This window comes from Herpailurus yagouaroundi, unplaced genomic scaffold (genome assembly GCF_014898765.1).
Source record: "Herpailurus yagouaroundi ecotype Mexico unplaced genomic scaffold, PumYag 215, whole genome shotgun sequence".
Taxonomy (NCBI): domain Eukaryota; kingdom Metazoa; phylum Chordata; class Mammalia; order Carnivora; family Felidae; genus Herpailurus; species Herpailurus yagouaroundi.
The window spans coordinates 4,870,035-4,882,347 of record NW_024412446.1 but is presented as its reverse complement, the minus strand read 5'-3'; the positions used below and the strand labels follow the sequence as shown (position 1 = coordinate 4,882,347).

At 41.7% G+C, this 12,313-nt stretch overlaps 2 protein-coding genes across 3 annotated transcripts in view; both read right to left on the bottom strand.

Annotated features, from left to right (window-relative positions):
• The window catches only part of COPRS (coordinator of PRMT5 and differentiation stimulator), a 5,902-nt gene extending 5,718 nt beyond the window's left edge, over positions 1 to 184 (bottom strand). Inside the window, exon 1 of the mRNA XM_040455279.1 lies at positions 39 to 184. Within this exon, the coding sequence (XP_040311213.1) occupies positions 39 to 137 (99 nt within the window). The 5' untranslated portion in view covers positions 138 to 184. The remainder of the gene's footprint in view (positions 1 to 38) is intronic.
• A 3,313-nt stretch (positions 185 to 3,497) lies between these two features.
• Positions 3,498 to 12,313, bottom strand: part of UTP6 (UTP6 small subunit processome component) — a 28,814-nt gene continuing 19,998 nt past the window's right edge. For both annotated transcript variants that reach the window (XM_040455277.1, XM_040455278.1), the window contains exons 14-19: positions 10,620 to 10,799; positions 8,868 to 8,948; positions 8,656 to 8,765; positions 7,447 to 7,513; positions 4,932 to 5,004; positions 3,498 to 4,006 (exon numbers count right to left, since the gene is read on the bottom strand). In XM_040455277.1, the coding sequence (XP_040311211.1) occupies positions 3,849 to 4,006; positions 4,932 to 5,004; positions 7,447 to 7,513; positions 8,656 to 8,765; positions 8,868 to 8,948; positions 10,620 to 10,799 (669 nt within the window). In that variant the 3' untranslated portion in view covers positions 3,498 to 3,848. The remainder of the gene's footprint in view (positions 4,007 to 4,931; positions 5,005 to 7,446; positions 7,514 to 8,655; positions 8,766 to 8,867; positions 8,949 to 10,619; positions 10,800 to 12,313) is intronic.

Below are 12,313 nucleotides of genomic sequence, written 5' to 3'. Positions count from 1 at the left end.
TCTTCCCGCCCCTCGCCGCAGGCGGCGGCCGCGCTCACCCCCGGGCTGGGGGGCGCCTCCCTCGCGCTCGGCAGCGGCGGCCCCCGAGGCGGCTCGGCGGCCCCCAGCGCCCGGGCTCCGGCGGCCTGACGGTCCATGCCTGGCGGCCCGCGCCTCCGCGCCCTGGACGCTGCTCGGCCACGTGACGCGCCCGCCTGGCTGCCAGCCGGAGGATACGCCGCGGAGGGGCCAATCAGCCGGGGGTGCTCCCGGCCGAGCGGGGCGGGACACGGGTCACGAGGAAGCCAGGGGCGGGGCGGCGCGGGAGGGGCGGGGCGCGCCCGACAGCCAAGCCCCCTGCCTAGGGTCCCGGGTTCTGATTCTTCTCGCTCCTCGTGCTCCTGCTCCTGCCGGTGCACATCCCAGGGCTGGCGACTAGCAGGGTCTGAAATGCCAGCTGTTATCCCTACCCCACCACGCTGATGATGTGCCTCAGCCCCCAAATCTCGAATCCCTGGTTAGACTAATCAATTACCCGAGTCTACCTGATAGTCTACAAAGCTCAGCTCTCAAAAGTTTGAATGCAATTTAGACCCAACCACATTTGTCACAGGTTTCCGTAAAACTCAGGCTGGAACTGGGCTATAACCCACCCACAAATGGATGAGACAGCTCAGCAGCTCAGTGATTCTCCACGTTTACTTAATGACAGTTCTTAGAAACCAGGACAGATGATGAAAACGATGTCCAGACACGGTATGACGGTCACAGTAACCCTAAACATTTGGTGCTGTCACTGTGGTCTGGCTGGGCTCCAATTTTTTAATGCTCAAAGTCTGGCCCTCTACAAGCTGAGGGCAGTAGCAGATCGGCAGGGCCTGAGCTGGGGAGGAACCCTTCCCTGCCTTTCCCCACGCTGCCTAAACTCTTAATAACATACCGGTGCTCAGGGTGTGATACTCATTTTAAGAATGAAATAGAAAAGCTAGAAGCTGGGATTCCCTGCTCACTAGGCCACTTTATGACAACCTTTCGGGACATTAGGGAGCTTATTCCTTCATCTCCCTGTAAGGATGTGTTTATAAACCATAAAAGACATTTGAACAAAACTAGCATTATGGGGGTGGGGGGAGAGGCAAAGTGGGTAAAGGGAAGTGGCAGATACAGGCTTCCAGTAGTGGAATGAGTAAGTCATGGGCATAAAAGATACAGTACAGGAAATACAGTCAATGGTATTGTAGTGGACCTGTATGGTGACAGCTGGTGGCCATGCTGTGGTGAGCACAGCCACACAGCAGTTGTCGAATCCTTGTTGTACACATGAAACTAATGTTGACATTGTCTCAACCACACTCAAATTTAAAAATTTAAATAAAAGTTTTTACTACAAAAAAATTAGGGTAACCGCTGATACACAGTATTTTTTCTCTCCTCTATGTAGACCTTCCTGCAGGGAAAAGAATGTGGCCAACTAATGTGTGAGCTGTTCTGATCCATGAGTCAGTTTCCCCAAATCTAATTGGATCCAGGTCACCACTCTCCCATAGAACTTTCAATGGCAGAAATAAAAGCTCTATTATCTGTGCTGTCCACTATGGTAAACGTGTGGCTATCAAGAACTCGAAATGTGGCCAGCGTAAATGAGAAAATAATTTCATTAGATGTAAATTGCCACACATGGCAGGTCTAGGTGAACTAGCCAGATGCACCTTCGCAACCTGCATAACGAGCCCCAAACCTAGGTGTTGGGATGATCCCAGGTGACCCACCTTCATCGCCTTGCGTTAAGGAGCCAACCACCACCCTCCTCACTCTCATCTCTTACAAGCATGTATCTCCCTCCTGAAACAAAAATGCCATGTCGGGATTGGGAATGTTAAACTTCCCAGGACTCCATGAAAAGGTCAAAGAGGAAACTGTTCTTATTTTACAACAAATGACAAGCAAACAACATTTAGAGTACAAAATCTCAAAGTAAAAATGCCCTAAAATAGACTCTCATATCATTAGGAACTCAACATATAATAAAAGTAGTACCACAATCAGTAGAGATAAAGGGCTAGCCACAAATGGTGTTGTAGAAAATTTCGTTAAGTGGTTGGGGGGAAGAAAATGAGTTGTCTAAGGCAAGAGGAATAGGTATCATACACACACATCTTCTGGGCATCAAAAAACACCACAAAAAAAAAAAAAAAAAAGCTAGGGGCAAATTATTTGCAACAAAGGAGAGACAAACTAAAAATTAATATTCTTAATATTTTAAAAATTCTTTTAAATTAGTAAGAAAAAAGTTCAAAAAATAGTCAACGTGAAAAAAACAAGAGAACCAAGAAAAACACATTAAACTTCATTAATACCCACCGCAGGTAAAGTATTGACCTTTTCCTACATTGCATGAAAGTATTCTCATACATTGCAAACTGGCAGTACATATCAGTATCTTTAAAAGTTACACCCTTTAATCCAGTAATTCTACCAGCAAATATCACACTCCTAAAGAAATAACCAGGGATGTGAACAAAGATTTATAAGAATCATCAGCAGCATTTATAAGAAAAAAATCAGATATACAAGATCCAACCACAAGGCATTAGTAAAATAAGTCATGGCTCATCCATACAATGGAATGTTATAAATTCATCACATGTTTTTAAGGCTATTTAATGACATAGAAAAATAACATAAGTGAAACATACTGCTAAGGAAAACTACACTTCTCTCAGTGACGTGAATGCTTCTCCCAGTGACCACAGTGTTAAGTTAAAGGATGTAAAATTCAAACAGTAGCCTACCCTACTCCCAGAATGCCCTCTCTGCTCCAAGCCATCCTCCACTCTGGCTTCTGAAGGCCTTCTCTACTGCTCTCATCTACACCCTACCCACGTCCTCCTTTTGTTGCTGGACCTCCCCACTGTAGACACTTCTCTGAACATTAGTCCCAGACAGAAGACACTTTTGTAAAGTCTTTATCCTCTTAAAGGACTTTTCCCAATACCCAGCATCCTCTTCTGCTGCTTCAACAAGCTCTCTCAGGATGTCCAGCTGTCCCACCAAACCCTACCTCCATCCCAAAAGCTTCCCTTCTTTTCTGCTAATAGTGGGCACTTAATGAGTGAATGAATAAGTAATCTAACAGTATAAATCCAATGTCATAAAGGAAATCAGAGTTTAACTCCAGATGATGATGTTATAGGATGCTTTAATTTCTTCTCCACATTACTCTGCTCCCTCTATATTTCCTACAACAAATGTACACCATGTATACTTTTTTTTAAATATTTTTTTTAATGTTTATTTTTTGAGAGAGAAGGTGTACACATGCTCTCAGGGGAGGGGCAGAGAGAGAGAGAAAGAGCATCCCAAGCAGGCTCCACCCTGTTAGCACAGAGCCCAATGCGGGGCTCGAACTCCCAAACCCTGAGACCATGACCTGAGCCGAAGCCGGACGCTTAACCAACTGAGCCGCCCAGGGGCCCCATGTATACTTTTTTAATAAGGAGAGAACAAACAAATGGAACTGTACTTTCTCCTCCATTATTACTGGCCCCTAGGTACAGTTTAGAGCTACTCATTCTTGACCAAGGGTAACAAGAAAAACTCAGTTGTATGATTTCCATATATTTTGAGAAACATTTAGGACCGTACAGTAGTAGGTCAGACCTTAACAAGTAGCTTCTTGCCACTAAATAGCAATTCTCTTTTCTGGAATTAAAAATTAACACGCTAACAAAACTAAAAAAGCATGTCCCAAAATCAGACAGCCATCTTGTCTGCTATCTCTCAACAAACTGCAGATGAACTCCTAATACAAATCTGGCCAAGAGGGCTTACAATGCTATTTCCCAAAGCAGGGTACGTTCTTCCTCTTGTCACAAATGGCCGGCTTGATGCATAGCGTGTTTAGCTACAAATGCTTCTGCTGACTCTCCCTGCAACATTTTCATGGCTCGCCAATATATCTGCCCGCAGTTCTCAGGTCTACCAAGGGGGTGGTTCAGTTCTTCTTTGATGTAATCCATCCAAAGATCTTTAAGGGGAAACAGTATGTTATTACTGGAAACATACAACTAGATCATTGATAAAGCTTTATTATATAAACTATTTAATACTGATTCAATATAAGATTTCTAAGAAGCTGAACTTGTTGCTATTATCTCCCTAGAGCCCTATGTGAAACAATGCCTCTCTCAGCTTCTTTACACTGAGAAGTATCAAAACTTTTTTTTAAGTGAAAACCTTCATTTTAAATCAAGACAATCCACGTATTTCATAAACCAAAAATACTAAATATTTTAGCAGGAGGATTTTGCTGAGTCTCTTTCAAGGTGAAAGTGAGTTTCAACGAATTCATTATAACCTTCTTATAATACTTAATAAAACTTGCTTAGGTTATGAAAAATGCCATTTTCATTCACCTCACCAGAAGAAAGTCTGCTCAAAACCTTGTAAAAGCTAACGTATTTTTTTAATCTAAATTTAAGCACTATATAATATTTTTGACTTCATAAGTAAACGGATTTATATGACATACCTACAGCCAGAAATACATTTTGTGGGTCCTCAATGAGGACAATGTGGCAACAGCCAGTGACAACTAATGTCAATTAGTATCCCGCTCCACCTTTGCTATCACTCCCACTCTTATTCTAACCTACATTAACCTTTCCTTTACAAATACCACATTTTTAAGAGTATCAAACCCAGCAAATCTTTCTCTAATCCAGAGTTCTTAAAAGAAGACCCAGACTCTTCATCTTGTGAACTTGAAATTATAAGCCAAATTATGTCTGTAAGTATTTATGCACAAAGTAAGGGAGCAGGCAGTAACAGGATACCATCTTTATTCTCAAAAAGGGCCATGACCCACAAAGAGTTAAACACTGTTCTAACCACACTGATGGGTTACAGACCACACATGCAAACAGACGTGTCTGTAACTGAAGTTTACTTACCAGAATCTACAGATCCGAACTCTCTCAAAGCCCTCTCATAATATTCTCTTAAGTTCACCATCTTGCAGGATTCCTAACAAAATAATCAGACAATCTTGCCTCAAAAGCCTAATTCAGAATGTCACAAATTCATTTCAATCACATTGTTAAACAGCTACCACCCATTAGGTATTTGTAGGGGAGAAGGTTCATGATGTAGGATGAACACAGCCTGGCTCTCAACGTATTCAGAGGAAAGTCAAAATACAGGAGACACCAGAGTGAAGTCAATGTCAAACAGTGATAAAAGCACTTTGCTATGATAGCATGGAAAAAAGCCTGATTAATTCTCAGTTGGGGGAACACGGGCAGGTTCACAGGAAAATATATCTGAATGACCTGAGGGAAGAGGAGGATTTAAGTAAGTAAATTGGGAAGGTTTACTCCCTGTAGCTTTGGCACATCTGGACTCTGGCACATATTAGCTATGTCCACCTTAAAACTTATTATGTGAAAGCAAAGCCTATATAAATACTAATTATATCACCTGCAGCGAGTTTTTTAAACCCTCTGACTTTAAGTTTCCCCACCCATAAAACAATAATACCTCTTAGAGCAACTACAAGTATTAAATTAAAATGCTGACTAGGGGCACCTGGGTGGTGCAGTCAGTTAAGTGTCTGTCTCTTGATTTTGGCTCATGATCTCACAGTTCTTGAGTCTGAGCCCCACATCAGGCTCTGCACTGACAGTGCAGGTTCTTGGGATTCTCTCTCCCTCTGCCTTTCTCTCTGCCCCTTCCCCACTCAAAATAACTAAAAAAAACTTTCTCTTCACCTAACACTGTATTATTCGTTTATAAAAAATCAACTTAACTTCATGTCATACACATGCATGAAAAACAGAATCACTCTTTGTTAAAGGCTCATAACGGGCAAAGGACAATGCAAAGTCCCTTCTTGGTGGTACCCCCTTTTGGTCTTGTAACCTTCACGTCTCTGAAACCAGTATCATGACCTCCTTTATGGAAGAGGATGCCAAGGTTTAGAATTGCCCAAGACACATAACTATTATGTTATTAATCTGAAGCCTGGTTATTATTATGCTCTCTTTGCTCCTCCCCACTTGCACTCTATCTCTCTCTCTCTCTCAAAAATAAAATAAAAACATAAAAAAAATTAAAGAAACAAATTTTAAAAATGTACTTCTTTGGGAGGACCATCTTGCAGTTTACAAAGAGCCATAAAAAAACTATTATCTCCAGTCCCAGAAATTTATCTCAAGAACCTGAATTATTATTCAAAAGAATAAAGGGAAAAAAAGCTGTATAAACAAAATGCTTAACATCACTCTTATTTTCATTATCAAAAATCTGGAAACAACCTGTATGTAATGGACTGGTTAAGAAAACTACAGGTTTAAGAATAATACTACAACCATTAAAAATGATAACCATGTGAAAACACAGGAAATGTGTTTACAAAATAATATTGAAAAAAGAAAAAGAAGAAGAAGAAAGAACCTCCACATGGCACGTATGTCAGAAATAATTCTTGCATGAAAAAAATCTTATGTGTATATGTGTAAACAAAAAAGTTAAACAATTAAAATTAAAATAAATATGGTTGGCTGTATTATTGTGACAGAATTACAGACACATTTGGATTTTCCTCTATTATTTTTTTTTTAATTTTTTTTAACATTTATTTATTTTTGAGAGACAGAAAGAGATAGAGCACAAGCAGGGGAGGAGCAGAGAGAGAGAGGGAGACACAGAATCGGAAGCAGGCTCAGTCTCCGAGCTATCAGCACAGAGCCTGATGCAGGGCTCAAACTCACAGACCGCGAGATCATGACCTGAGCTGAAGTTGGCTGCTTAACCAACTGAGCTACCCAGGCACCCCTTCCTATATTATTTTTTAAACTGAGACTTTCTTGTAATTTTCCTTACTTACAAGTTCAGTTAAAACCACCTGAAACAGGGGCACCTGCATGGCTCAGTTGGTTGAGCATCTGACTCTTGGTTTTGGCTTAAGGTCATTATCTCATGGTTCATGGGTTCAAGCCCCTCATCCGGCTCCGCACTAGCAGCATAGAACCTACTTAGGATTTTCTCTCTCCCTCTCTTGTCCCTCCCTCGCTCACACATGCACATGCTCTTTCTCTCTCAAAAAAAATAAATAAATAAAACTTAAAAAAAAACCCACCAGCAACAGTTGCTGAGTGCCTACTATCTACCTCATAACCCAATACAAGAGACAAATGGGATGCTCGGGTGGGAGGAAGCAGCACCTCCCAACCTGGCAGGGAGAGTTTCCTGTATGAGGTAACAGCTGAGCTTTCCACTTCCCAGACATGTACTTTGTCTTCTTTCCTTACCATTCCTTAGCCAACTCTCTGAAAAATGGTTAGATGAAGAGACCAGAAATGTACACCATGTACATAAGAAGAGCTTTTTAAATGATGAAATGCTGCCAGAGATTGGTAACCATTAATTCATTTGCCCAGACAAGGAACACACTGACAGCACACTTACTTGCTCCTTTTCAAACTGGATTATTTTCCTGAAAAAATCAACTGAAAATGGACGGCTTTCCTGCAAACTAAAATAAAGGGAGAAAACTGTTACCTTCCACAAAGACACAAAGCCTCTTACAGCCCATGAATCTAATAAATACATATGCCTGCACCTCCACAATACATGGTTTAATAAAGACCTGGCCACGACGCAGGGCAAGGCCTGGACTTGACCACCAGTCACTCAATAACACCAGTGTCCAATGATTTACCCCTCACCCCCACAAAACTCCTTCCTATCCAGTTTTTCCTGTTGTCTTCTTCCACACTTTTACAGTTTAAAGTTCCCTCTGCCACATCTCAAGTCTTTTCTGAAGATGACCGATAATTCCACTTCTAACAATATATTCTAAGGAAATAATTTCCAACATGGACAAATAATATTTGTACAGAAATGTTCACTAAAGCCAAATAAATTATGGTTCATCGACAGAGCAGTATATACATAACTCTGTTTAATAAAAGATGTTCATGCAGAATTGTTACTGAAAAGGCCAGTGCAATGTTCACCAACAAAATGTAATTATAGTATAATCTCAAATAAGTGAAAACAAAATCTTTAAAGAATATATTAACCATGTGTTTTTTCTCTTGATGATGGGATTACAATGAGTTATTAGTTATCACCCTTTTTTTAAAATTTTCCACAATAGGCATGAACTACTTTTTTTAAATTTTCCACAATAGGCATGAACTGCTTTTATTGTTCAAAAAAAGAAAGACTTGGGGCACCTGGGTAGCTCAGTTGGTTAAGCGTCTGACTTTGGCTCAGGTCATGATCACACGGTTCGCGAGTTCAAGCCCCATGTCAGGCTCTGTGCTGACACGTCAGAGCCTGGAGCCTGCTTCGGATTCTGTGTCTCCTTCTCTCTCTGCTCATGCTCTGTCCCTGTCTCTCTCAAAATTAAATAACCATTTAAAAAAAAAAAAAAAGAAAGACTTTTTGAAAGTCTCTTGGATTACTTCCTCAGATACTATTTGCCATACACACACAATCTGGGTGTGAGGGGCTGAGTATGGGGTGGAGAGACGAATAACAGCAATGAAAGAATATGAGTGTTATTTTTTTAAGTAACCTCTACACCTAACATGGGGCTCAAACTCACAAGCCCGAGATCAAGAGTCACACGTTCTACCGACTAAGCCAGCCAAGCGCCCCTAAGAGTACCTTTTAAACACAGCTCTGGCCTTTTTGTAGCCACCGCTTCGGTAAGCCCAGTCCAGGTACTTATCCTTCAGAGTGACGGAGTCGGCACCTTTGACAGCTGAGAGAGCTTTCTACAATTAAAAAAAAAAAAAGACAAACTGCATGAGGAAATTTATAAATATCAAAGCATATTTTCTCTGCCCACCACAAGACTCACAACATGGGGCCTAGACCTTAAAAATGGCTTCAGTGTCTTCTTGGCTTTTGGCACCTTCGCTCCACTCTGTCCAAGAAATCCACAATGGTAGACAAATCTGGTCACAAAAAGAAAAACAAAAAGTTAGAAAATGATGGCCTAGCATTGTGCTCTGAAAACTAGTCACCACAGAGACAGGGTCCTGCTAAGATAACCAATATGTAAAATATGGATGCACTCCCAGTCTGTCCTCGCTGTGACCAAATACTCAGTGCCCAGTAGGAATGAGAGGCCAGAGCACACACAGACTTGTGATCAAGACCCCCAAAGCAGCACTCTCCTATCAGAGCTGGCTCCCTTCTGCCGGACAGCACTGCCTACAGCTATCCTCAGGCATCTCTGAACTAAGCAATGAAGAGTCCATAGCTGGTCAGACCCACAGCTACCCAGGTCACATCTCTGCTGTCTGGGGACCCACCACACAAGTACTACCCAATCCAGGCTCAACGATCTCATCTTCATTCATGTCTCAGAAACACACACCAATGAGCAGTAAAATAATTAAGAATTTTTCCCACTTTTACTTTCCCACTTTTACTTCCAGAACACTTTTCTCCTACTAACATAAAAGGGCCTGCTAATATATTTGTTTTTCAAATTTTTTTAACATTTATTTATTTTTGAGACAGAGAGAGCATAAATGGGGGAGGGGGCAGAGACAGAGGCACAAAATCCGAAGCAGGCTCCAGACTCTGAGTTGTCAGCAGAGAGCCCAACATGGGGCTCGAACTCACAAACCATGAGATCATGACCTGAGCTGAAGTTGGCTGCTTAACCAACTAAGCCACACAAGTGCAAAAGGGCCTGTTAATATAAAAGGACCTGGCTGGCTCAGTCAGTGGAGCGTGCAACTCTTGATATCAGGGTTTTAAGTTGGAGCCCCGTGTTGGGTGTAGAGATGACTTAAAAATAAAATCTTTAAAAACAAACAAAAAAAGATTCACTGCAAAGCTTTAAGGTTTAGGAATATACGTGTGTTTAGGGGCACCTGGGTGGCTCAGTCAGTTAAGCATCCAACTTCGGCTCAGGTTTCATGAGTTTGAGCCCTGCATTGGGCTCTCTGCTTTCAGTGCAGGGCCTGCTTCAGATACTGTCTCCCCACTTCTCTCTGCCCCTCCCGTGCGCACATTCTTTCTCAAAAATGAATAAACGTTAAAAAAGTGTGTGTGTTTAAAGATCAGGCTTAAGGGCGTCCAGATGGCTCAGGTGGTTAAGCATCCAACTTTGGCTCTGGTCATGATCTTGAGATGAGTTCAAGCCCCGCGTCAGGCTCTGTGCTGACAGCTCGGAGACTGGAGCCTGCTTCGGATTCTGTGTCTCTCTCTCTGTTCCTCCCCTCACTCACGCTATTTCTGTCTCTGTCTCTGTCTCTCTCAAAAATAAAGATTAAAAAAAAATTTTTTTTTTAATTAGGCTTAAAAATAAAAAAATAAAAATCAGGCTTAAGTTCATCTTTGGAAGCAAGTGAAAATAATTCTCTATTAATATTTCTCACTTGTAAGATATCAAAACAGAAGACTTTCATATGATTTAGTCATTTTTCAAATAGTGAATTAGAAATAGGCTAGTAAATCAAAGTAAACCCTTCCACGCCTGACCCCTGACCCCCGGGCACAAATGCACTCTGGAGCCAGCCGTTGTCAGGCACGCAACACTGCAAAGGATCTCTGCCTCGAGTCTCAAAAGGTTTCCCAAACAGGAGGAAGTACAAGGGACCCAGTTCACAGACCTGGGCTTTCAGGTGTGCAAAAGCTTCTTCAAAAAGCACAGCTACATCGGGGCTCTCGGAGTCAATCAGCACCTGCAGCTTCATCTGCCACATCGTTACAGAGTCTCTGAACGATTCAGTCCCGGCTACTGCCACCTCCAAAGCTTCCTTCAAGAAGTTGTGATGCAGCAACAACTCAATCTAGAGAAGACAAAGGATTACTGGAAAATTAACTGCAGAAAGCTAAATCTCATTTTTTTTTTTAACATAATTTAAGCTTATTTATTTTGAGAGAGAGAGAAATACAGCATGAGCTACAGAGGGGCAGAGGGGAAAGAGAGAGAGAGAGAAAGAGAGAGAGAGAGAGAGAGAGAGAGAGAGAGAGAGAGAGAAAGAGAGAGAGAGAAAGAGAGAGAGAGAGAGAAAAACAGAGAGACAGAGAATCCCAAGCAGGCTCCGTGCTGTAAGTGCAGAGCCCAACTTGGGGCTCAAACTCACAAACCATGAGATCATGGCCCATAACCGCCTGAGCCACCCAGGGGCCCCAAAGCTAGATCTCACTGAAGGCGATAATTTCCACAGCATTTCCACTAAGCCTTTTACCATTACTGCCAAAGGGGCATAAAGTGAACAATCTGAAATTCCTTTCATTGCCTGCTCTTATTCCTAATGGCTACCAAAAAACAGAGACGATGTTGAAAGTAGAGGGTCTAAATAACTTAGATTGAAAGTTAAGTTTTTAGGGGCACCTGGTTGGCTTAGTCAGTGGAGCTTACAACTCAGTCTTGGGATTATCAGTTCAAGCTCCACAGTGGGTGTAGGGATTATGTAAAAATAATTTTTTTTTTAATTTAAAAAAAAAAGTAAAACTTTCAATAATATAGTTCACTATAATAAACCCCACACCCACGAAAACAGAATATAAAAATCAGTAGACAAAACCAGTATTTGTGAGGGGTGCCTGAGTGGCTCAGCTTATTCATTCAAATGGAGTTGGACACACAATAAACTAACACAATTTTTCTGAAATATATTTGACACTATGTAACATTCATGGAAGTACTCCTGTCTTAAACTTGGAAATGTTATTTTAACAAATATGCGGCACCTGGGTGGCTCAGGGGTGTGTGTCCAACTCTGTTTCAGCTCAGGTTGTGATCTCGCAGTTAAGTGGGTTCGAGCCCACATTGGGCTCTGTGCTGACAGCGAGGAGCCTGCTTGGGATTCTCTCTCCCTCTCTCTCAGCCCCTCCCTCACTCATGCTGTCTTTGTCTCTCTCAAAATAAATAAATAAACTTAAAAAAAAAATTACTGAACAAGCAAATAAACAGAAGGAAATCCTATGTGTTCAAAATGCTTATTTTAACTATTTTAACAGGGGGGGGGAGAAACTTAAAACCAATTCAATTTTTAAAACTGTGGAAGAGCAAATAAAAGGCAGCATGTAATCTGCTCATTTGGCAAGCATTTTTATTGCACACTATATATGCTAGATTCAATTATCAGGAAATCAGGTATGTTCTCTACCACCCCCAGAGCCTCTAACAGGCACAGTTTGATACCTGCCATGACAGAAAAAGAATCATATGCTGTAAGAGTAAAAAGCAGAAGCACCCATCTATGGCAGCGATAAGACAGGAAACACCATTTATGCTAAGGATTAAGAAGAGGGATTTGTGAGAGAAGGCTCTCCCAACTGGCATGCACACGAGGCT